The 24,961-nt window shown below is 46.9% G+C and overlaps 3 protein-coding genes and 1 long non-coding RNA gene across 4 annotated transcripts; 3 read left to right on the top strand and 1 right to left on the bottom strand.

Annotated features, from left to right (window-relative positions):
• Positions 1–1,173: 1,173 nt before the first annotated feature.
• On the bottom strand, positions 1,174–4,113 carry LOC101770108. Its single transcript, XR_001164650.2, has 2 exons — positions 3,650–4,113; positions 1,174–1,405 (listed from the first exon to the last, which is right to left on the bottom strand). It is a non-coding gene; the product is annotated as an uncharacterized LOC101770108 (long non-coding RNA).
• Positions 4,114–6,678: 2,565 nt separating this feature from the next.
• Positions 6,679–10,276, top strand: LOC101769703 (phosphatidylinositol 4-phosphate 5-kinase 6). The gene is made up of 7 exons (XM_022829174.1): positions 6,679–7,967; positions 8,120–8,287; positions 8,433–8,598; positions 8,682–8,798; positions 8,874–9,067; positions 9,329–9,462; positions 9,951–10,276. Exons 1-7 carry the CDS (start codon positions 6,679–6,681, stop codon positions 10,274–10,276), a joined length of 2,394 nt encoding a protein of 797 aa, XP_022684909.1.
• Positions 10,277–15,797: 5,521 nt separating this feature from the next.
• On the top strand, positions 15,798–19,733 carry LOC101769296 (L-galactono-1,4-lactone dehydrogenase 2, mitochondrial). The gene is made up of 6 exons (XM_004978589.3): positions 15,798–16,526; positions 16,663–16,913; positions 17,011–17,193; positions 17,993–18,392; positions 18,874–19,011; positions 19,229–19,733. Exons 1-6 carry the CDS (start codon positions 15,912–15,914, stop codon positions 19,388–19,390), a joined length of 1,749 nt encoding a protein of 582 aa, XP_004978646.1. The 5' UTR covers positions 15,798–15,911; the 3' UTR covers positions 19,391–19,733.
• A 2,390-nt stretch (positions 19,734–22,123) lies between these two features.
• Positions 22,124–24,960, top strand: LOC101768881 (DNA-directed RNA polymerase V subunit 5A). The gene is made up of 4 exons (XM_004978588.2): positions 22,124–22,479; positions 23,044–23,220; positions 23,589–23,702; positions 24,464–24,960. Exons 1-4 carry the CDS (start codon positions 22,174–22,176, stop codon positions 24,587–24,589), a joined length of 723 nt encoding a protein of 240 aa, XP_004978645.1. The 5' UTR covers positions 22,124–22,173; the 3' UTR covers positions 24,590–24,960.
• The last annotated feature ends 1 nt before the right edge of the window (position 24,961 follows it).

Genomic DNA, 24,961 nt, shown 5'->3' with positions numbered 1-24,961 from the left:
TTGCCGCACCCGCCGCTGGGAGGTGCGCAGGCGGCAGCCTTCCACCCATGGAGGCACGATCGGGAGCCGCCGTCGGAGCCGTCGCTACCAGTACGAAAATCCTTCGGACCTAATAGTGCCGGGCCTAGTTGGGCTAAGCCAAATTAGGCTAGTGCCGGGCTAGGACCGGGCGGTCCATCTAGCCATCTATAATCTCGACTTGACATGAGGCGCCAGACTCGACATGAGGCGCCGTGGCGCTTCTCTGCTCCCACTCCTAGTAGAGTCCTTGTCTCCTACGCATGGAAATTTAAGCTGATAAGTGGTTAGTGATAGTACCGTCCAATTTGCACTCCCAGAATAGCATCCAATTCAATTCTTAAGTTCGTGTTATCCTCTGTGTAAATCAATTTATTCACACCTTCTAATTGTATATTTTTACTGGATCAAGATTTCATCACCGCTGCCATAATATTTCTTGGGTTTAGACGTGAGGAGGTGTGAAGATCCAGTGTATAATGTGTATTCTCCAGGTTTATTTGAAGGCACTTTGAGTAATTGTAGACTATTTTGCCTACCATTCTCTTTCACTTTTATCCTTCCGCTTCATTCCTTCTCTCCCTTACACGATTTTTTATTAAGAAGAAGAAATAGACACCTAGATTGGGATTCAAACCTAGGTACGATTTTTTATGAAGAAGAAATAGACACCTAGATTGGGATTCAAACCTGAGTGGTTAGAATGCACGATCACACCTTCCACCCTCCGAGGTTTAGAATGCACGATCACACCTTCCACCCTAACCACCACCCTAACCACCCTAACCACCACCCTAACCAGTTGAGTTAGGCACACTTCCTTCGTGGGCATGTTTTGACTGCATGTTTTTGTCAAGCGCCTGATGAAATTAGTTTGTCTCAGCTGAAATGTCTCTCCCCTTTAGCTCCGACGCCCCGTCAGAGCAACCTTAGCCTACTCCTACACGACTATACCAGTTAAGATGATCCAAATTGCGAGGAATTCTTCGTTTTCCTTACTGTTCATGGAGCTGAACAAGCAACTTTGATGTGCAGGTTCTAGCTAGCACGGAAAACATCGTGGTTCCAGTTCTTTTCTACCCGAATCGCAGATGAATGCGTGTTGAATGAGGCACAAGCACAACTGCACAAGCAGAATAAACGGCACATATTGCATGACAAAAGATGGCGATTACCGCAACCAAAGTTGAGCACTACGTTATTTATAGCACGAGTAGCAGCACACCAAGTTTGCAGGTTGATCACACAGCAACATATGCGAATCTGTCAATAGTCATTGATAGTTTGGCACAACCATGTCTCGCATAGCTCACTCAGGTTGCTTATATGTATGAACTTAGGAGGCTGCGACTGGAATTGCACCCATGGCTTCAGAATTCAGATCAACCTGCATGGGAATTGAGCCTTTGTTAGTGGAGAAGGAATATGTCAAAGAAAAACATAAACAGAAACGCCAAATTGAATTATTCTAGAAAAAAAAGGCGCACAAGCACATGGTCGCATGTTAATATCAGGGAAATCTACAACTTCATTGTGGACTCCTCAAATTCAAGCATAAACAAACTTGCCAGTAATCTAAAATGATCAAGCCCACAGGGCAAATATTTGGCTAGAACAATAGAGCCAGCATTGAACTTATAAAAAAACTTTGCAATATTTTGAGATCTGATGCATTGCTCCAAGTTGTAAATAATTTTCCAAACTTCAGTTCACAATAAGCTGCATTGCTCGATGAAAAAGTAAAATGTGATCTCTAAAGAGGCCCAAGTGCTGACAAATCAAGTCATGGCAGCCACATTTCTTCTGCTAAGAACAAGACAGTAGGACACCATCACCTCCATGTTCAAGCATGAATAAGCTATTATTGGCACATGTGGGTTGCTAAGCACACCACATTGGTTCGACCCATATCATCAGAACTGAAAGGAACAAACGATGGGACGATCAAATCCTTATGGTTCACGTCTCCCTTGTCAAATTACTCCATCCACCTTTCGTTTCATTCCAATTTCGTTTCATTCCAACACATAAAATGTTGCCAAAACAACAACTGATAATTGGACAACAGCTCAATAGAAAATAGGTTATGATAATCTAACGAAATAGTCAATGTCAGTCACTGAAACTAAACGACTGTTAGAAGCTAATCTAGATTCTAACGCTAGAATAGAATCGTGTAAACAGATGTTCTCCCGATAATCATTCAGGTTTCCAGTTTTTACTTTCACTTCGTGCATATAAAATAAGCCACCATAGGAACTACAATATCCAACAAGGCATGATTTGGTAATCAAGGTTTTTGGTAATCCACCATAGGAACTACTTTCACTTATTAGACTTTGTCACTAAATGTCATGTTTTTGGTTACTAATTCTGCTCGCTCCAAAAATTCAGGCAATAAAACAAAGTTCGGATGCCAAGACATTTGAATTGGATAACATTCCACGTAGCCAAGAAACCACAACCACCACTAACAAAGACTCACTCAAACCTCTCAAAGTTAAGCCTAAATCATTACGTTCAAAGCAGACCATTCAGGGAAAAAAAACTAAGCAGAGATTATAGACTAAACTGTAAGTGTAAAAGCTTCAGCACATTAAGCGATCAAATATTTGGCAATTGCTAAGTGTTATACGATCAAAACACTCAAGATAACAAATACTGAATTGTATCACATCGACATTGTGTCTCCATAAATAAGCCGTCTCATAGTTTCATGGTTTAAACAAGTAGCAAGCATCAATTGATCAATTAAAATTTCATGCTGGGTTAACAGCTTTGGACACATAAAAAAACAACTATTGAGTACGATAACAATGAAAAAGTGAATCAATCACGTTTCTAAGAAACTATAAGCAAAACACCACTAAACTAAACACCAAAAAAAGTATGTCAAGCATAACAAGAGGACAATTAAGACACCAACAATAATTATAACCAAAATGGGCATAGCATGACTTAAGAAAATTTCAGCAAAACGCTGCAATAGTTGTAAAATGATCTGCAAATACCTTGTAGCTACCAGCAAAATAACTAAAACCAGGATTAAATGTTTCAAGGACAGCCAAGCATTAGACACTGTTCGCCAACCTCTAGTTGACCAAGCCTCAGCTCCTCATAGGTTTCATGAATTCAACTGGACATGGAGACCAGAGTCAAATTGGATAAGCGAATATGGCAGGAAACAGCTGCAGAACCCTTACTGAACTTTGACATAACAGGTTACTTGGTCTCAATCACCAAACATTTGCCGTTACAGGTATCCAATTTGAGATTCAGAGTAGCAAATTACAGTCATGTGCACAGCTGACAATTCTACAACTACAGCTACTGAAAAACTAACCCTCTAAATTACCCTATCCATCAATCATAGGAAATCACAACTAAGCGAATTAATAAGTCAGGCCTGCAAAAGAAACCCTCCTAATCAATCGGACATCCAGGTAATAACTAAATCAGGAGAACGAACTGAAATGAGCATATGCCGCACCCAAGTTTTTTTTAAAAAAAAAAATCACTCAGCTAAGCTACTCCCAGCGATCAACCGACAATCTATAGCATGCCAAACGAAAACCAAGTCACGCGCGCAGGAACGAAGAGGAACAGCTCCGAATCCGGGAGGGATTCGTACCTGATAACAAAGGCATGTGGAGTCAGGGCAGCTAGTTGTAGTAGAGCTCGAGGCCCATGCCGTCGTGGATCTCGTAGTCCTTGAGGGTGATGTGGTCCTTGTAGATGTTGTACCACTTCTGGATGCGGATCTTCTCGGGGCGCGTCCCCGTCTGCGCCGCCACCAGCTTCTTGAGGTCGCCGATGGTGTCGTCCTCGTTGCACTTGACCCGCACCTTCTTCCCCAGGCGGTCGTTCAGCACCACCTCGATCATCTTCCCCTCCTCGCGCTCCTCACCCTGCGCCCCTTCCGACGATCCTCAAACCCTAGGTCCCTGACTCCGGCGGAGACTTCCCTCGATCGCGAACGAAGGCAGGAGACGGCTGTTCGTGGGGAAAGACCGACCGCCGCCTCTGCTTTTTCAGAGAAAACAGGAGGAGGTTGCCGTCCGCTGCATCTGGACCGTTCATACACAATTCGATGGCCCAGATTCCACCACTGCCCAGACCACCGAGTCTAAAAGTTTATTCCTCCGAAGAATCCAGATAAACTGGACAGCTGGCACGCACACATCAGACCAATTGACTTCTTTGACAAAACACGTCAGCGCTGATGCACACGTCGCTATTCCCATTCCAAATCGGCAAATCTGCAACATCCCGCCCTTCCTCGTGAACACCATTGGCAGCGCAGCAACCGCTCTAAACGAGTGTTTGGTTTGAAGGTTTAATTGGAACGGGTTCGACCCATGTGGACCTGCGTTTGGCTGAAAAACAAAATAGGTTGGATCCGTTCCCGATGGGAATATTCCCCTTAGACGCAGGTCTGTCTCATCTTTTGCGTGTGAGCGAGGGTGGCATGAGGCAGCGTTGTGCGAGCCTGCAGAGCTGGATGGGGCGGAGGAAGGGCCGTGTTGGCGTCGGCGCCGGCATGACGGGAGGCGAGGCGGGCCAGGAGGAGCCGCCTGGCGGAGCATGACCGGGGCGCGCTCAGGGGGCCACCCAAGGCCGCTTCGCCGCCGGCCAGGCGAGCTCGGGGGCTGCCCAGGGGAGCTCCGCCGCCGGCCGTGCAAGATTGGAGGCCGCCTAAGGAAGCTCCGCCGCCGGCCACGAGGAAGCCCTCGGCGAGCGCGGAGAACCCCGCGCACCGCCGGTTCTCGGCTTGTTGCTTGCCAACCTTGTGATTAGGTGATTTGATTGCCAATTCTTTGTACCATTAATTATTAATTCACTATCACAAATTATTTAATCTCAACTGATTTATAACGATTGTGTATTTAATACCCCAAGTTCATTTGTTATAATGTTTATATTAAAGGGCCCAGAGTTTGTTTATATTAAAGGGTCCCGAGTTTGTTATAATGCCATATATATTTGTTATAATGTTTATATTAAAGGACCCTGAGTTTTACTTCGTCCCAAGCCTCCCAAATCTCAGGACCAACCCTGCATATAAAACGGCTCCGGTTCCAGCTCCTCTAGTACTCCAGGGTGAAGCCGTTTTTAACCAAATTGTTTAGTAGAGCTTCAACTGAACCGCAGGAGAAAATGGAGCTAGAGCACTGCCAAACTAACCCTAAATGAAATCGTACACTTGAACGGAACAATTTCAGTAGTCCATCTTCAGTTCAGTCTACAAGTCTGCTTCCATATTGAGGTTGCTGCCTCCATGATTTGCAAGCGATATACAGTGGATTCTTTTATCGTGTTCATCACTTCATCAGCAAATGACAGATTGGGTGAACATGGCCACCGATTGTTTTTTTTTTCTTTGCTTGAACTGCTGTTTTGTACACTTATTAACTTGTTCAACATCCACCACGGCCGCCACCATCTCCTGCTGGTGGCCTACGGCGTCCAAAGCCACATCAACCCAGGTCGCGTCCTCGCGCACCGTCTCGCCCGGCTCGGCGCCGATGGCTCCATTCTGGCCACGCTCTCCGTGCCGGTTGCCGCCTACCGCCGCATGTACGTTCCCTTCGCCGGAGACCGCTACGGTGCCATATCTTACGTTCCCTACTCCGATGGTGTCGACGATGGCTCCTGGGCCAAGGACGCCGACGACCGAGCTGGCTCAGGCGTCGTGCAAGCTCCGAGTGCCTCTCCACCAAGAACTGTTCGAGTACATGGACCAATCACCAATGGCGGCCGAAGGTGCTTGTGAGGCGAGCTGGAGGCGAACGTGCTTAGCTAGGGAGATGAAGCGGCACTTGGGTGTGCTTACCGTTGGTCCCATGGTCGGAAGCACGGATCCATTTGTTTCACGATAGCGTCGACGAGAAGAGGTACACATGGAGTGGCTTCAACTCACCCGGAGAAGTCGGTGGTGTATGTGTCATTTGGGAGTGCAACGAAGTACACCAAGCAGCAGATGGACGAGATATATTAGGTCTGTTCGAATCAGTCAAAATAAGCAGCAGAGCTTTTTTTTTTTTACTTCTCTCTGTTTTTACTGTTCAAATAAGCGGCTGCAGCTTATTTGAAGCTCAGCCGAACACCCCCATAGTTGGAGGATTGCTACATCGTAGGAAGCCATACTTAACTATTCAAGTATTTTTTTTATTTTCTTGCTGTAATTAAGTGTAATCATATTATGAAGATCTTGTCGTATTAAAAAATATAGTGGTATAACAGAAATTCAATTTGAAAGTGTAATTTTCTTCTAATAAAATTGAGCTTTGTGGGAAAAAAAAATAGATAGTAGTGCATGCTGCGCGCTTCAAGCGTCAATTGGCGATTTGTCGCATGAAGCGTAGCCAACCGCACCCCTATTCTGTGGCAACAGAGCAGTAGTGGAACGCCTCAACGGCCGAGGCGCTTCCCTCCAAATGTTGCGCTCCCGAGCTCTCCTCGGCTCCCACCCCGACAACTCCTCCCAGCCTTCGGCCAGCCAGAGGTCATGTCCTTCCGCATTGAAAACGACTCGTAATCCAAGCCCAAAACAGCCTTGTCCTGCTCCTCCTGCTCCTGCGCCACCGCCATGCACCACCGACTCGCTCCGGCCCGGTCGTGTTGACCTCTCGCCACGTCCTTCGACCTAACTGCGCCAACATGACGACGTCGGCGAGGAAGATGAGCCAGCTCCCTGCCCCGGCCAGCCGGCTGTGGGAGGCGAGCATCCGCAAGCTCCAGACCATCCGCCGCGTCGGCACCGTCGCGCCCGCTGCGGGCCCCGTCGACGGCAGCGCCTCCGACGCCGCCACGCCCTGCCTCCTCTCCGTCAGCTCCTCGGCGTCCAGCACAATCTACCAGTACCACGACGATGGCGAGGACAGCGACACCAGCACCGAGGGCGGCAACGACTCGGACGCCGGCGACGAGGACGCCAACGCCGCCGCGCTCGGCGAGCCCACCCACGCCGAGCAGCTGCTGCCCAGCGGGGACTTCTACCAGGGCGACCTGCGCGGGGACCTCCCGCACGGCGCCGGCAAGTTCCTCTGGACCGACGGCAGCATGTACGAGGGCTCGTGGCGCCGCGGCCGCGCGTCCGGCCGCGGCAAGTTCTCGTGGACGTCCGGCGCCACCTACGAGGGCGACTTCGCCGGCGGCTACATGCACGGCCACGGCACCTACATCGGCGAGTTCGGGGACACCTTCGCGGGGCTCTGGGCGAGCAACCTCCGGCACGGCCGCGGCACGCAGGCGTACGCCAACGGCGACGTGTACGACGGCCACTGGCGCGACGGCCTGCAGGACGGCCACGGCCGCTACATCTGGCGCCACGGCCACGAGTACATCGGCACCTGGAAGGCCGGCGACATGCACGGGTGCGGCACCGTGATCTGGGCCGACGGCGACCGCTACGACGGCGCGTGGGAGGATGCCAGGCCCAAGGGGCAGGGCACGTTCCGGTGGGCCGACGGCGGGATGTACATCGGCACCTGGTGCGAAGAGTCCGGCGCGGTGCACGCCGACGGCGTGTACTACCCGCCGTCCGGTGGGCCCGCGGTGCCCGTGCCTCGGGAGCCGTGTGAGCCCATCACGACGCTGCTCCAGGAGCTCGAGGCCTGCGAGGGGAAGAAGGCGTCGCTGATGCCGTCGCACAAGATACTGACGTGGCCAGGGGTGGAGGCCGTGCAGAAGAAGCCGGTGTGGCGGCCGCCCAAGGTCAGCGCCGACCACGGGAGGAGGTCCAGCGTGAGCAGGAGGAGCAGCGTGTCGCTGGACCTGGACAGCCTGCAGGCCGAGGGTGAGAGCGAGGAGGCGCGGACGGACAGGTCATGCTTGCGCACGTCGTCATGCATGCGCACGCCGCCGAGGCCGGGGAAGAAGCAGGGGGAGACGATTTCCAAGGGGCACAGGAACTACGAGCTCATGCTCAACCTGCAGCTTGGCATAAGGTATCTAGCTCTGCTTCTTGCCTAATAATATTGTGTTCTTTAGTCGTCTTTACTACCATTCGATCGATCTCCTTTTTGTTTTCAGATGCACATACTGCTGTTTTTTCTGAATCTGAAGTTCCCATTCAATTCGTCTTTTAAATTTGAAACAGGCATGCTGTTGGAAGGCAGTCGGCGCCAACTTCGCTGGACCTTAAATCATCAGCATTTGATCCAAAAGAAAAAGTTTGGACAAGATTTCCACCTGAGGGATCAAAGCATACTCCTCCTCACCAATCGTGCGATTTTCGGTGGAAAGACTACTGCCCCTTGGTTTTCAGGTCATTATGATTTATGGACCATTATATGATTAACCTTGATGATGCCATTTTTTTCCTTTCATGTGGCAGTAATTTTTGTGATATTACTGTTATTGCTTCCTATCTCCAATGCAGAGCTAATTTGTTCTTCTGTACTTCGCTCCAGGACTTTGCGCAAGCTCTTCGATGTCGACCCTGCTGATTACATGATCTCCATTTGCGGGGATGAGGCACTCAGGGAACTTTCATCACCTGGGAAAAGTGGAAGTTTCTTTTACCTGACAAATGATGACAAGTACATGATCAAAACAATGAAGAAATCAGAAGTTAAAGTAAGTTCATTGAATGCACACTCACACCTTAGATTAACTTTTAACAAGTGATATAATTGAATTTGTGTTTTCTATGTGAACAGGTACTCCTTAGGATGCTTCCAGCCTACTATAAACATGTCCGTGCTTTTGAAAATACTCTATTAACAAAATTTTTTGGTCTGCACTGCGTTAAACTTACAGGAGCTATTCAGAAAAAGGTCAGACTGCTATATTCACAAATTTAAATTTGATGTGTGAGAGTCGTTCAACATCTTTGTAAACATGAAATACAGGTCCGGTTTGTTATAATGGGGAATCTTTTCTGCTCCAACTATGCAATCCATAGGCGCTTCGATTTGAAAGGATCTTCACATGGTCGCATGACAGACAAACCCATTGATCAAATTAGCGAGCATACCACGCTGAAGGATCTTGATCTAAATTTCATCTTCCGGCTAGAAGGATCTTGGTTTCAAGAATTCTGCAGGTTCACATACCATCTGCAAAATTGTCTAGGATGTTTCCCTTTCTCTAGTTAGCACGTTTTAGGAATATTAATTACATATGCGCAAAAGTAAACTAAAAGTATGCTTGGATGTGCCAATCTGTTGAATGAGAAATACTTAAAAATGTTTAAGTCACAGCTGAATTAAAAAAGACCCAATGATATTTTTTTTCTTTTGGCAAACATAGTCACTAGCATAAGCACCAAGCATTCCTTGCCCCAATGATTTGAATCTCTTTTCAGACAAGTCGACAAAGATTGTGAACTGATGGAGCAGGAAAGGATCATGGATTATAGTCTTTTGGTTGGTATTCACTTCAAGGACAGATGCAAAGATAAGCACATGCATGCTTTCACGTACTTGCAGTTGCAAAAATGTTTGTAGATATATTTAAAGTTTGGAGACTGAAAAATCTCTTTGATGATTACAGACAGCAGCAATACTGAAAATGGAACATCTCATACTACCACTGAAGATTCTGAGGAGAATAGGTATCTTAAAAATACATTTCATCAATCACAATTTACTACTGAACATATTTTAATCCCTAGTTTAGTATCATCCCAAGGAATGGTTGGATTGGCTGGTATCACTGAAATATAATTAGACATGATTTAAACCTAAACAAAAAAATACGATGAGATTGTTTTTTCACGTGAACATACACAATATATTGTTTATTGTGAAGAGATAAGGAGTAGCTAGCTAATATGTCACACCACCAGTGCTTTTAAAATCTAACCGGAAAAGCCTTTAATTTTTCACCAGCTGCAGCAGCTTGTCTGTGGTTCAACATATGTACCTTGCTTACACCATACAACGGCTATAAGTATCACATTCACCCTGACATTGACCTCTGAGGAGTGAGGACTAACATAGTACTTGTGGATTTTTTCAGGAAAACGCCATTAAAACTAGGAATTTGCATGCCCTCAAGGGTGGAGAACGTAGCGAAGAATCCCGATAGTGAATTTCCGCTCATTGGTGAGCCCACAGGCGAATTCCAGGATGTCATTTTGTTCTTTGGAATCATTGACATCCTACAAGACTATGATATTAGCAAGAAGCTCGAGCATGCTTACAAATCCATGCAGTATGATCCCAACTCAATATCGGCCGTTGACCCGAAGCAATACTGCAAGCGGTTCAGGGACTTCATTTTTAAGGCTTTCGCAGATGATGTACAATAACTAGTCAATTGACAAAAGAGGGACACATTTAACTAAAGAGAGATTAACAATTCTTTGGTGGATGTTCTTTTCCCACACTGTAGTAAATTTTTTTTGTAGGTGACATCATTGACATTTTGTTGTAGATAAACCCTTCAATAGCGTAGAGGTAGCATTTTGTACATTTTCAAACATTTTCTTGTGCAATTAGAGGTAGGATGACTTTAATCACGTCATGAAAGGATGTATATAAGATCTTATTATTCAAGTGACCATTCCTTCACTGTTATCTAATGATATTTTGTTCCAAAGAGTTAATATGTGCTTAATTTGTCATAGTTTCTTATGCAATGCTTTATTATTTATCTGTCCAATACAAAGATGATATGTTGAATTTTTTCCATATTGCTATCAGTTAATTCAGTGGAATATGATTCTGAGATGTAACTTGATGTATTTCAAGAGTTCAGAAATATTGTGTTCAGGAGAACCAAACCCAGAACACAATTGATGCGCCAAACCACGAATCTTTTCAGTGATTTCACGACAGATAGGCAACAATTTAAGCAGAAGAAAAAATTCCGACAACCAGTGCCAGCATATGGGTAGACATACTCACTCTGTTGCAACTCCCAGCATATCCATGCAACAAAACAAGTCTACTGTGGGGACAAGCAGTGCAAGAGGCAAGAGCACACAAATATCCTCTGTAGCTAGTACCCTAGATGTGTTTGAAAGTCGCTGACATGTGGGTCCGACATATCAGCTACTTTCATAAAATAAACTTGCAATACATTGTAGTGTGTCTGCGTCTGCAAGAAGACCAGTGAGCTCTGCTATACCGACTTGAGGAATGTCTTGAGGGATGAGGATTACGTTACGGCCGGCCATAGTGACCATAAACCAAGAAAATGAGCATGCCCTCGGCAGTTGGCACGGGCAGAGCCAGGATCGTTTTGCTCGAGCTCGAGGCGGGCGGGAGGGCAGGAGGAAGCCGAGTCCGAATCGCTTTTGTTCCGGCTCCGACTCCAACTCGACGAGTTCACAGAGTTCATAACATAACGAACTTGGATCCGGATACTTAGGCCCTGTTTGGTATAGCTCCAACTTCGAGTGGAGCTGCTCCACTCCTGAACTCCACATGGAGCCAGCTCCGCTCCAAAACTCCAGAACAAAAATGGGGTGTTTGGCTAGATGGGTGCTCTCAGCTCCAAAAAAGATTGATTTCAGTGTGGATTGCCATTGTTGCCCCCCCAATTAAGGCCCCACTTGTCATCCTCTCTATCCCATCTTCTTCTTCCCCTTTTTCCACTGCACTGTGCTGCACACGGGAGACCCTCCACGGGCGGCGGGGTGGGTGGCGGGGTGGGCGGCGACGGGCGGCGGGGTGGGCGGCGGGTTGGGCGGCGACGGGCGGCGGGGTGGGCAGCGGGCTCGACAGCGGGCGGCGGGGTGGGCGGCGCTGGGCGGCGACAGGCGACGACGGGCGACGGCGGGCGGCGACGGGCGCGGCGGCGGGCGGCGAGCGCGGCGACGGGCGGCGGGCGCGGCGGCAGGCGGCGACGGGCAACGACCGGCTGCGGGCGACGGGCGACGACCGGCGGCGGGCGACGGGCGACGGGCGCGGCGGCGGGCGGCGACGGGTGACAGGGGCAGTGGCGGTCCGCAGCGGGCGGCGAGGCCGACCGGCCACGGGGGCGGCGATGGGCGGGGCTCTGGCGGCGAGTGGGGCTCGAGAGAATAGAAGGGAGAATAGAATGAAACGTTTTTTTATGTAACCAGTGGCATTGGTGGGTAATTAACCACCAACTCCACGAGGAGGTTCAAAAGAGAGGTTTCTGGAGCAGCAAAAGAGGTGCTCCAAAACTCCACCTCCATTTGCACTACAGCTCCATGGAGTTGGCAACTCCATGAAGTTTTGGAGTTGGGGTGTTTGGCTGAATTTTTTGATGGAGTTGCTGGAGTTTAGGAGTGGAGCCGTGCCAAACAGGGCCTTACTTGGGCGTTGCACATCACGAAAAATCCAATCCCCGGCAAAGTCGAGGATCGATGTTGGGCCACCAGCCGCGGCAGCACGACGAGGTGCTTGTCGACGAAATCCTCACACGGTTACCGCCCGCCGCTGCCGAGCCGTCTGCCGCGCGTGGAACGCGGCCCTCACGTCGGAGATCAGCCGCCGCGCGCCGGCCGGAGGTCCTCTTCTTCGTGCCGGCCGCCACCCTCCCTGTACACCTGCACGCTTCGCGACGGCGACGGCGAGGCACGCCGGAGGTCCTCTTCTTCTTATAGAAGTAGTCAAGTACTGTGCTGTTTCTACCTGTCCTCTTTCTTTAAGGTATTGTGCCTGTCCATTTTTTTTTTGAAGAAACTGTGCCAGTCCATTTGCCTGAGCCATAAATGCCTTGCTAGCTCATCCAAATTTTCTGCTGCTCTGATTGGATTTCTAGTTCGAACTCACCAATATACTAGCCAGTCAAATAAAATTAAGCCCTGTCTCGGTTACACGGTACCAGAAGAAAAGACCTACTAAGAAAGAACAAGAAATGGGATTATACAAAGGACATCCACTTAGGTCTTTCTCTTGCAAAAGAGAACCTTGGAACCATATTTTCAGCTTGACGATTTGCAATTTCCAGCAAATCATGATAAACCGTATAGTTTCTTGGCAGCTTATGTAGCAATTTTTTTCTTTTAATATGGCCTCTTCCATTTCCATTATGCGTGGAAATAGCAGTCTTACATGATAACAGAAAAGGAGGTGATAAAAAGAGAGGGGGAGGTCTAAAGAAGTTCAAGATAGAAAGTTCCTGCAACCTAACCAACCAGAATTTGCCATAGCCGAAATAAGGTGACAGAACAAGAGCACAATTTATCAGCACAACAACCTGTTTTCTCCCAACTTGTGAAGCTGAGGGTGCATGAACCATGAAGTAGTCAGTTTTAGAAATTGTAATGGGTTTAGACTTCTACGTTTTCTTAATAGGTTCTTTCGCCTTTGGCTGCCTTGACTTGGGAGGCGGTGGTCGTGACTTCTTGAGAGGTGCTGCAAGTTCCTTGCTCGCCCCAGAGTTTAGTCCCGGCGATGCAGACGATGATCGAGGAGGGGTGTTTTGGTCGTCGTCGCTCGCACCACTAGGATTCGATGGTGCTAGAGATGGTGATTGAGCAGGATGTGACGATCTCGGTGGTGACGACGGTCCTAGAGGTGGATGTGCTGGAGATGACGGTTTTGAGTTACGAGGAGATGTTCTCTGCGGGGGATCTATGAGAAGCAATGATGCCTTGCCGGGGATGATGATGATGCACCGTTTGCGCCATAGAATGATATCGTGAAGTGCATCTCCTAGTGTCCTTTCCTCATCACCTCCCAGGAGGTCGAGTTCTAGGCCTTCATACTGACTATCACAAATCTGCTCTAGGCCAACGCTGGAGTAGCTAAGTGGAATCTTCATGCCATGGCTTGTCTGTCCTGGCAGGATTGGTAAAGCACTTCCGTACGTCATCTGTACATATAGGAGAAATAAATTATTAAACTTCCAAGGCGTGGATCAATCGAGATAATTGTATAAATTATAAATATGTATACCTTAATAGTGAGGTTGCCAAATGATCTGTACAGCTCACATGAGGTGTGCTGAGTAATGTCATCCACAGGGTACCGTCGGTTGTCCTGCACAACCACGGGTAATCTTAGCATGTTCTCATCGGGGACCCCTGTGAAAGCACAGCTGCTTCGACGTTGAGAAAGGCTGATGACGACGTTGGGATCCGGCAGTGCTCCAGATTGGGCCATCTCAGTAACTGCCAGGGCCACTCGCCGATTAATTTCTTCCTACATTCTTACTTCTTGTGCATGCACTTTGACTTCTAACATGCGCTGTTAGCTCTCCTCTTGCGCCTCCTTTCTTCTCTTCCAGCTTCTGTACGTGTCAATGTCCCTACGGAAAGCAAACTTTCACGGAACGACCCCAAAGCCTCAGCAACGTCCTGGGTGTTCGGGATTCCCGAGCGCCAAAGTCAGCTCATCGTTTTCTCTATCAACCTTCAACTTTCCCGCTTTAGCATCTCCAATGCTTTTGATAAGCCTGAGGGCCTTCTGACGTATTGTTTCGTTGAAAATAAGTGTCCCATCCTTATGGCTAAGGTTGCCTCCGTGAGCGTAATACCAATTCTTCGATCGATCGGGCCAGTCAATAGTCGCTGGTATGATACCTTGATCGAATAGATCTTGTTCCATTTTTCTCCATTTGGAATTGCACTCATGTAACCACCTCGCCCTAGGCGATGATGGTATTCCTTCTTCTGGGCATTGGTTGAGTTGACACAAATCTTGTTTGCACTACCTTTACTCATCTTGAATTTTAGAAATGAGTTCAAGTGATCCCTTAATTTTGACTCGTCACTAAAATCTGGAGTTCGGCCCTTCCTGATAAAGTTGGCATCCAGATTCTTCTTAAAGGTTTGGAATAGGGCTGCCATATTCTTCAGCGTCCAGTCTTTCACAACTTTTTCATCGACGCCATCATGAAGTGTGAAGTGTTTCTTAACATCTTCCCATAATCATATCTTTCTGTGTCTGCGGGAGCACATATAGATCATCTTTTTTACCCTTCCATTCTTGAATGCTGATGGGCACGTTGTCCCTTACAATAGCCCTGCATTTAACTTTCTAGCGACTTTTTCGGGAGCAATTGGCTGGCCCTCTTTTATCACTTCAGTGATGTGAAGTCTTCCTTTCATTATCTTTGTACGACCTCGTGGATTCTTTCGGTTCATCGATCCAGAGGGCTAAAAGTTCAAGATTCATTAATGTACATAGTAATTATGAATATGAAATTATAGATGGGGTAAAAGAATGAAAATGATATATATCTCGTCGAAACCTTCCATCATGGCAAGGTCTTGTTCCGCATTGTCATCAACGTTGTGTTCGGGTTCATCATTGCCATCACCGAACATGTTGAGGGACATGTCCGCCTGGCTACCCTCATCCTCGGTGTATGTTCTTGGAACGTTTGAGCCACTACCGCCAGCAATAATCTGCCCCATTATATACCTTGCATCCTTTTCGTCTCCCATCTCAACTAATAATGATATTAGCTATACACACATGTAATCATAGATACATTAGATTAAAAAATGTACCAAGTAGTACAATTAATGTATAAATATGAATAGAACAATCATGAAATAAAAGAAACTCGTAAAATATACACATGAAACCAGACATTAAATTAAACACATGAATTGAAATATACAATAAATTTTCTAGAATTGAAATACGGTGTAAAGGCTTACTTCCTATTTCTTCTTATCATATGGTGAAAGGCTTTATCATGAAAGTTACAGTAGGCTATGTGCATCTTGGATGTACAAGCATCGCCGAAGTCCAATCAACGCGCATGCCATCTCTCTCATTCTCTTGGGCTGAAATAGAACTAGTTTGTCTAATTTTTTTTCCGAAAAGATAGCCTACTTTTAACCAAATGGACTGGACCCAAGCCCACCTACCGCAACTAATAAATCTCATTCAAGATGTAAAACCCATCGCGATCTGGTGCGGTGGCCACTGCCGGCGCCGCCCGTTCCCCCCAACGCCACCACTCACTCCACGCGCTCCCCTCGCCGCACCACGCCGTCCAACAGGACGAGGACGATGCGGCACCTCCTCCTCTCCCGCCTCCTCCTCCGCCGCGGCAGTAGCCCCTCCTCCCACCAACACCACCACCACCTCCCTTTCCTCTGCGCCCTTTCCTCCGCCCCCTCCCCCGTCTCCTCCGACGCCGACCTCCGCAAGTACGCCGGCTACGCGCTTCTCCTCCTCGGCTGCGGCGCCGCCACCTACTACTCCTTCCCCTTACCCGCCGACGCGCTCCACAAGAAGGCCGTCCCTTTCAAGTACGCGCCGCTCCCCGAGGACCTCCACGCCGTCTCCAACTGGAGCGCCACCCACGAGGTCCACGCCCGCGTCCTCCTCCAGCCGGACTCCCTCCCGGCCCTCGAGGACGCGCTCGCCACCGCCCACAAGGAGCGCCGCAAGCTCAGGCCGCTTGGCTCCGGGCTGTCCCCCAATGGGATCGGTCTCTCCCGCGCCGGAATGGTCAGTCTCGCGCTCATGGACAAGGTGCTCGACGTCGACGTGAAGAAGAAGACCGTCACGGTGCAGGCGGGGATTCGTGTTGCAGAGCTAGTTGACGCGCTCCGGGAACATGGACTCACGCTGCAGAATTTCGCGTCCATTAGGGAGCAGCAGGTCGGAGGCTTCATTCAGGTCTGTTGCAAGAAACCATCCTAATGCCTGAGAGCTCCTGTTGTAGTCGGTCCTAGTATTCCTTTGAAATTGTATAATTGTAACTTACTGAGTTCAGGCCTAATTAATATATGGTTTTTTTCATGATTGGACGCAGGTTGGTGCCCATGGCACTGGTGCCAGATTGCCTCCTGTTGACGAGCAAGTCATTAGCATGAAACTGGTTACCCCTGCCAAAGGCACCATAGAGTTATCGAGGGAGAAGGATCCTGAGTTATTTTATCTTGCTCGCTGTGGACTTGGTGGCCTAGGTGTTGTCGCAGAAGTTACTCTTCAATGTGTAGAAAGGCACCAGCTTGTGGAACATACATTTGTTTCCAATGCAGATGAAGTCAAGAAAAACCACAAGTAATGTTTCGTTATGTCAAGCTTTATGTAACTATGCAATTGGTTTGCCTGTGCAGTTGTAAAATCCTCAGATTTCTTCCTTTCTTGCCTTTTGCAGGAAGTGGCTCTCTGAGAACAAACATATTAAGTACTTGTGGATTCCATATACTGACACAGTTGTTGTTGTCCGATGTAATCCTCCCTCAAAGTGGAAAACCCCAAAGTTGACCTCAAAATATGGAAAGGATGAAGCTTTACAGCATGTTCGTAACCTCTATCGGGAGTCACTGAAAAAATATAAGTACGCACACTTGTTGTGGTTTGATAACCCAAATTTTTAGGCTACCATGTTGTTCTATATGCAAATGCATCTTTACTTGCTATTCTCTTACCAAAGAACCAGATAAATATTCTCTTGCTTAGAAATTGAATTGACATTAATAATTATAATTGTACTCTTGAAACTGTTGTGTCAATTTAGATTCTAGTTTGTCCTACACAATTTCAGTGTGAGTCTGTCCAGTTCTTCCTTAGGTTTTCTTCGCTTTATTGAACATCATGCAGAAATAAGAGGTGATTCCAGTTGGATGAACTGTATTTTCCACATGAATGATACAGGTGCAGTAGCACTTAGGCATTATCAGTTGAAAAGATGGCAGTTTGTGGGTGCACCTGCTAGTTTTGTTTTTCTCTTAGGAGTTTGCTTTTGCTTATTACTCTCAGATGAATATTTCATTTCTATGTAAGACTCAATGGATGTTCTATGTGTTTCCATAATTGAAATTAGTAAGGGATGTTTCCCTTGCCTTCACTAAAAAAAATGGTGATGCAAGAAGTGTAAGGTGGTGCTTTCTGGCTGCTATTTACTTAATTAATATACAAATATAGAACCGCATTCAGTTCCTTTACTTTTAAAGCCATATGCATGGAAAATCAAATTATTGTTTTATGCAGTCAACTGGCATACACAAATGATGTTGGAGTCATTTGATCTACTCAAATGATGTAACTTTTAAATTATGTAGTTTTCAGTGGAATTTAGCTGTATTCAGCAATAGTATTTGTTTTTTTTCTTGCTCCACCTTATAGATGCTTTTCAGAACTGAAACAGAAAGTAATGACCCGGAAATAGATACGCTTTCATTTACTGAACTGAGAGATAAGCTGCTTGCCCTTGATCCACTGGATAAAGATCATGTGGTGAAAGTCAATAAAGCAGAAGCTGAGTATTGGAAAAAGTCTGAAGGGTATCGCATGGGCTGGAGCGATGAAATACTGGGCTTTGATTGTGGTGGGCAGCAGTGGGTTTCTGAAAACTGCTTCCCCACAGGAACCCTAGCAAAGCCAAGTACAAAGGATCTGGATTATATAGAGAAGTTGCTGCAGTTGATTGAAAAGGAAGATATACCCGCACCTGCACCAATTGAGCAGCGTTGGACTGCCCGCAGCAAGAGTCCAATGAGCCCCGCATCAAGCTCTGAAGAAGATGTGTTTTCATGGGTACTTAATTTGTTCTTGTTCCATAGATTTTTTTAAACTTTTGCATGTCTAATATGTGCTGCTTACCTACCTAAAAGATCTTTTGCATATCATACTAATTTGTTTACCATTGATTTCGGTGCTGAATACTTGGTTTGAAAAATATTTTACAATTCAGTTGTGCTCTCTTCTGATCATTTCTGCAAAATATAGCAGTAGAACTTGCTCTCTTCTTCCTACATTGACAAATATATGGGAAAATCCTTTCTTCAGTGTAGATGATCTTACCAAATTGTTCCATTGTGATTGTTATCTTTCCCATGTTTCTGAGACAATCACGTACATACTGAAACAGATGCACGTTACAACTCTGAACTGCTTTGGAAAGTTCTGCAACTCCTGCATCTCTAATAAATCATTAGCCATGCGCAGCCTGTAAAACCTGGTTCTCTTTTGCACCTATGTATAAACTTCAGTGACCAACTTACTGGGATCTATGCAGGTTGGTATTATAATGTACTTGCCAACATCAGATGCTCGCCAAAGGAAGGAAATTACGGAGGAGTTCTTCAATTACAGGAGCCTGGCGCAAACTCTCTGGGATGATTATTCTGCATATGAACACTGGGCAAAAATTGAGGTACCAACTTCTACTGCTGGTTTTAAGATCTATGCAGACAGCAGACATTATTCCAGTTCTTTAGCAGACTTTGTTTGAACGTATGATTGAAAATAACATCGGGCTGGTTAATTTCAAGAGAATGACCTCATCACTTGCATTGCACCCTTACCTTGCTGAGCTATTTATTTGCAACAATTTCATGCCTGGTGATTATTCTGTCACCATTTCTGTCTAGGTTCCGAAGGACAGAGACGAACTAGCTGAGCTCCAGGCCAGGCTGAGGAAGCGTTTCCCTGTCGATGCATATAACAAGGCACGCATGGAGCTGGACCCCAACAAGGTTCTATCAAATGCAAAGTTGGAGAAGCTGTTCCCAGCGCTGGAGCCTGTTAAGTAAAATATGCTGAAGCGCGAAGACACATAACTTGCCGTTCTGTTGGTGGCCCTTGATGAAGAGCAAAAAGAGCAAAACTACCATGCCTGAGCTGTTGGGTTTTTGGAGTTTTAGTGCTCCATCCCGTTGTTAGGCTCTAAAGCGATACGGTTGTTGCAGCAGGTCCTTCTCCTTCACAGTTTGTAACTCTATTGCTATCATGATGCTTTGATCTGTCAAATCAAATTTGATTAGGGATTTGGCAGTCGAAATAAAGTGAGAGAGAACAAATATTGATGATTCATACCGTCAAAAAAATTATATTGATGATTCATCAGTAGCAGGAACAAGCTAAAACTTTACAGCACATTTTTTTTCAACCCTAATTTTGCAACTGTGCTGCAGTTAACACTGGAAGTAAATCCTGTTCTAAATCTTGCTATAGTTATTCTCACCCCAAATTTGGCCAGAACACTTCCCCATCGTTTGAACTTTGAAGTGTCTCATTTGGCTACGGATGGCGTGCACACAGGACAGGATTGTTCACCGCCATATGATGCAGATTGCCAAACATCATTAGTTGCCACAGAAACTTTCAGCTCCCCCTCAAATTCAACAGAAGCGACGAGCCGTGAAAGCTTGATCAACAGGAATCTTCTCGCATCCAAGCAACAAGACTGTCTCATGTTCTAAACTGCATGCAGGTCTGCTGGGCATTCTGCTGGGCTTTTTTTGCGGGCAATGCACCTGGGCTTGTCAGGCCACTCAGTCTACTGTGCCATTCTGTTTGTTTTTTTTTTCTGTTTTAACGAAAACATTTAATCCGGCCTCTATATACAATTTCAGCCCAAGACTGAGAACACATGAAAAATATTGGTTAAAAGGAAATGAAGTAAGCACAACCATAGTTTGACGAGAGAAATTATAAAAACTTAGTTGTGCTAAATCTCCATCCATGGTGGGGGCAAACCTACGTGACCACAATTTGGTATATCCCTCTTGGACGGGCATTTTGGTGTTTCACGATTCATGTAACGAACCAACAAAGTTTATCCTTCCTTTATAGTTTTGTTTTTGACAGAACGCAGTCACGCACTCACGCTGCTAGAAATTGCCACTTTGTTACTCGTGACAAGATTCACTAGAAATGTATGCTTTCACCAGTGACCAAGTTACTAAGACTTGCATGGTCGCCAACGACTTCAGCTGCAGGAATCACGCAAACGCACACTGTATGACCAGATGCATAATAATATTTATAAAATTAGAAAAAAATTAAAATAATTTATAATTTGAACGGAGGGAGTATTAGGCTTTTTTTTGTTGCTGACATGATCATAAACCAAAATTGGACGTGTTAACTTCAAGAGAGCGAACGTGTTACATCATCATTTGCACACGACTCGCTTTCCCCTTCGCCCCGGGATATCTAATTATTTGCTACTGTAAGAAATGACGCTCCTTCAAAAATCATTTTTAGAATTTTATCTACATTTTTAGCACCGCAGAGAAGTTTCAGTTACAAAATCACCTTTTTTGCTGATGTGTCGAGCCACCTCATTGTGCCAGCATGGATTCGCCATGTAAAATGACCCTCCTGCTCCTGCATTTCTTCCTCAAAGCATGTGTGTTTGCTCTCTTCCTCCCTCCTATCTCTACGACTGGTGGGAGCCATCCTTCTTCCACCTCCAGCTCGTCGGCCCGCCCAGCTTCAGGTCCAACAGGCTCCGCCGCCTCCTTCGCCGCGCGCTCCCGCCGCTCCTCCGCCGCCCGCTCCGCGACGCGTAGCCGCTCCTCCACGTCCTCCCTCCTCTGGATCTCCTGCTCCATGGCCCTATCCTTGAGCACTGCCGCGTCACGCTGCTCCTCCAGCTGCCGCCGCAGCTCCGCGGCCTCCTCGCCCTTGGCCTCGTGCGCGCGCGGCGCGGTGACGACGATGTTCACCTATCGGGACCCACCCTCTTCTTCCACCTCCAGCCAAACCATGCGCCAGCCGGAGGAGCACCACACCCAGCGAGTACACGTCGGCATCGCACTGCTGCTGCTGCACCTCCCCCGCCACCAGGTAGCTTGGTTCCACGTATACCAGCGCCGGCCTCGACGACGCGCCCCCGGGGTGGTCAACGACAAGCCTACGCGTGCCGAGCCTAGCCAGCTTTCACAAGGAGGACCCTACCACGAGGATGCTCGCCGACCTCACGTCTGCCAGCGGCGGCGCAGAGGAGGTGGAGTGGAGGAAGGCCAGCGCGGAGCACGCCCCGTACGCGATGCCGCAACGCGTGCCCCAAGGCAAGCTGCAGCGGCCGGCAGCGGTGAGGTTGAGGTGGTCCTCCAGGCTCCCGCCCGGGACGAGCTCGTACGCGACGGCGCGTGCCTCTGGGCACGCTCCCACGAGCGCCGCTAGGTTCGGGTGCCTCACGGCACTGATCCTTTCCACCTCACGGGCGAACCGGGCCTCATCCACGGCCACGTTGCGGCCCAACACCTTCACGGCCACTGCCATGCTGCGCAGATCCGCTCCGTACACTTTGCCCCGGCGGCGTCATCTTCTTCCTCCTCACCGTGCAAGGACTAGAGGATAAGGTAGGGGCACCATGATCTTTTCGCAAGCGGAGTCCTGTGTGGGATCCTGACGTGGCACGTCACGGTGGCTAAAATGATGATTTTGTAACTGAAACATCTCTCCGGTACCAAAAATATATATAAAATTTTAAAAATAATTTTGAAGGAGCGATATTTCTTAGATATCCCCTTCGCCCCAGTCGCCACTCCCCCACCCAAAGGCCCAACTCCACCCAACAGGAGAAATGGACTCCGCGGAGAGCACGGCCGCCGCCGCCCCCGACCCCGCCCCGGCCGACGACGACGTCGACGCCGTCCCCGAGGTACCCGCCTGCATCTCGTCCATGATCGACCGCGGGGGCAGCGTCGAGAGCCACCGCCTCTTCCTGGCGCGCCGCACCGCGCTGGAGATGCTCCGCGACCGCGGGTACAGCGTCCCGGAGGCCGAGCTGGCGCGCACACTCCCGGAGTTCCGCGCCTGGTGGGCCGAAAAGCCCGAGCTCGAACGCCTCGCCTTCTCCACCGCCCTCGCCGCCGACCAGTCCAGTAAGGTGGGTTTTTTTTCTTTGGTCCCCCCCCCCCCCCCTCCCCCCGTGACATCGCCGGTGGGCTTCCAGATGTTCTTGTTCTTCCATTAGGGTTAGATTCCTGTTCTACTAGCTCGCGATTTGAACTGCATTCTTGTCCTGACCATCAGGCCAAGCTTTATTACTCATGATTAGGAAACCTACCCCGATTACTCATTTGTACTGGAATCCAGTTGTGCTGAGATATGCATTGTGGACAAGAGGCACTGCAAAACTGAATAGTTAGAAAGAAAGAAAGAGGGGTATTGTTTCTTTCATACCCTTTCTCACCAATTCAGGTGTGAACGTGTCATTGTCTGTATGATCTAGGAATATTATTGTTCTTGTGGTTATGATTGAGGGTTGGCCTCTTCTTGCAAGTAGAATGGTAAACTGTTTAATTTATTGTTTACTCATCTAGAGAAGTTCAATGACTGCATACATATGACTGTATGGGTGCTTTTATCTCTTATCTTTTCATGCATAAAGTGGTTCTATCGTTCTTGTTACAGATGAGTAAATAATAGATCTGAACCATGTGTTATGCAGGTGAAAGTTGTGTTCTGTCCACCTGAACCTGTCAAAATTGCAGTTATCCGGGAGATATATAGCAGAGTCCAAGAAGAGAACTTGTCTAGATTGATCCTGATATTGCAGAGCAAAATAACGTCTAAATCCAGAGAATCTATCAAGGAGATCTTCCCATTTAAAGTTGACACATTCCAGGTTAGGTTTTATCTAATCTATTGGATGCTCTTGACATTTTGTTCAGTTTCTGGAAGTGAGCAACAACAGGGATTATCTCAGTCTTTTTGTTTGTAATTACAGTACCCATCACCTAAAAATAATAGCAAGTAGCTTCTGTTGACTTTGTATGCATCAGTTATGGTACTGGCTACAATATGGAATCTTAATTTCACTATATGTTCTAATGCAAGTTATGATCTTGATATCAAGTGTCCATTCGCAGCATTATAACTCTCATCACGTAAAGTTGATATTTTTCTGTTTTATCTTATATTAATATTATTTTTTCCTGAAGAGATATCTTAGATCAATATTCACGTTCAAATCAATGTGCTGTTCCAATGTAGATCACGGAATTGCTGGTGAACATCACTAAGCATGTCTTGAAGCCCAAGCATGAAGTGTTGACTGCAGAGGAGAAAGCCAAGCTCCTGAAGGAGTACAATGTGGTGGATTCACAGGTGTGTTCCTCTATAATTTGTTGAAGTTACTTTATAATTTCTTACTGCTTTGTTGTACTGGCGTTGTAAGTTATGGTGCTATGTTAGTTTTGTAGCCTTCTTTGTTACATCTTGTGGAGTGCAACGATGCAGCCTGTTGCTTTTCATGATACTTGCTGTATGCAACACCATAATTTCAGCACTTGATCTTGTTTGCAACATGATCATGGCCATAAGGGAGAGTCAAACTCTTGGTGTGCTTTCTGGATGTGATGGTTGAGATTGTCGATAAATTATGAATTTACCGTACTTAGTGCCTTGGTCACATGGAAATATTGATATTCCACCATTTATATTGTGCTCTTGATGTTGTATTGCAATGTAACATGATGGCATTGAAACTGGTGATCCTCCCAATTTCCATAGTGGGAGTGCTGCTATCATATATGAAGAAAATATGTTTGGTTGCAATGTCAAATTTATTTCAGGTTCTATTTGTGTGGGTTCTCAATTTCTTATTCGTATGCTCCTTACATAATGGTATGCAAATCATAAATTAAAATTGTGTTCAACAATATGTCTATAGTTGTTGACTTGTCGTGGGATACTGCATTTCATTTCTTTTGGCTAGTGGATTCTTAACATGCCTGAAGTGCAAATTTCCATTTGTTATAAGCTTGGGTTTTATCCTTGGATGTTTCATTTGTTAGAGCTAGCTCAACTTCTTGCAAAGTAAATCCATGCCTCTTTACTGAAATTGGTTCCTGTCTTGTATATTTCAGCTGCCCCGCATGCTGGAAACTGATGCTGTTGCTCGCTACCACGGCCTTGGCAAGGGAACCGTTGTCAAAGTTACGTATGACAGTGAGCTTACCGGGAACCATGTGACGTACAGGTGTATTTTCTGAGGCCCTGGTGCCTTTCGATGGATGGTCTCCTAAGCAATTAGTAAAAATAACTTGTCGGCAGATTATCTTGCCCTTCTAGTTCTAGGCCTGTGTAGGATGAGTTTGCTGTAAGGTATTGGTAAAAAATCGTCTTGCAGCTAAGTTATTCCTCTACTGTATTGTCCTATGTGAGTACTCGTTTAAAGTCTAAGCTTGAAAACAGTAAGAAACTATTTTCGTAAGTAGGAAACTAATTTCGTTGTAAGCTATCTGACTATCCGAGAGTCAGCAGATGTTCCTTAGAAAGTATGGTACACGTTCTGTCCACTGGCCTGTTAAACTGCTATCTCAGCTGTCATCTGATACCAGAAATGTGCTGCAAAATTTCTTGAT

This window comes from Setaria italica, chromosome VIII, assembly GCF_000263155.2.
Source record: "Setaria italica strain Yugu1 chromosome VIII, Setaria_italica_v2.0, whole genome shotgun sequence".
Classification (NCBI taxonomy): domain Eukaryota; kingdom Viridiplantae; phylum Streptophyta; class Magnoliopsida; order Poales; family Poaceae; genus Setaria; species Setaria italica.
Note: the sequence above shows the minus strand (reverse complement) of the source record. Positions and strands in the feature narration are given on the sequence as shown.

Coding starts and splice junctions, on each gene's coding strand:
- LOC101769703 (XM_022829174.1), top strand. CDS start 6,679: ATGACGACGTCGGCGAGGAAGATGAGCCAGCTCCCTGCCCCGGCCAGC. Junction 8,288..8,432: donor TACTGCCCCTTGGTTTTCAG/GTCATTATGATT, acceptor ACTTCGCTCCAG/GACTTTGCGCAAGCTCTTCG. Junction 8,799..8,873: donor CAGGAGCTATTCAGAAAAAG/GTCAGACTGCTA, acceptor CATGAAATACAG/GTCCGGTTTGTTATAATGGG.
- LOC101769296 (XM_004978589.3), top strand. CDS start 15,912: ATGCGGCACCTCCTCCTCTCCCGCCTCCTCCTCCGCCGCGGCAGTAGC. Junction 18,393..18,873: donor AAGAAGATGTGTTTTCATGG/GTACTTAATTTG, acceptor GGATCTATGCAG/GTTGGTATTATAATGTACTT. Junction 19,012..19,228: donor AACACTGGGCAAAAATTGAG/GTACCAACTTCT, acceptor ATTTCTGTCTAG/GTTCCGAAGGACAGAGACGA.
- LOC101768881 (XM_004978588.2), top strand. CDS start 22,174: ATGGACTCCGCGGAGAGCACGGCCGCCGCCGCCCCCGACCCCGCCCCG. Junction 22,480..23,043: donor CCGCCGACCAGTCCAGTAAG/GTGGGTTTTTTT, acceptor TGTGTTATGCAG/GTGAAAGTTGTGTTCTGTCC. Junction 23,703..24,463: donor ACAATGTGGTGGATTCACAG/GTGTGTTCCTCT, acceptor TGTATATTTCAG/CTGCCCCGCATGCTGGAAAC.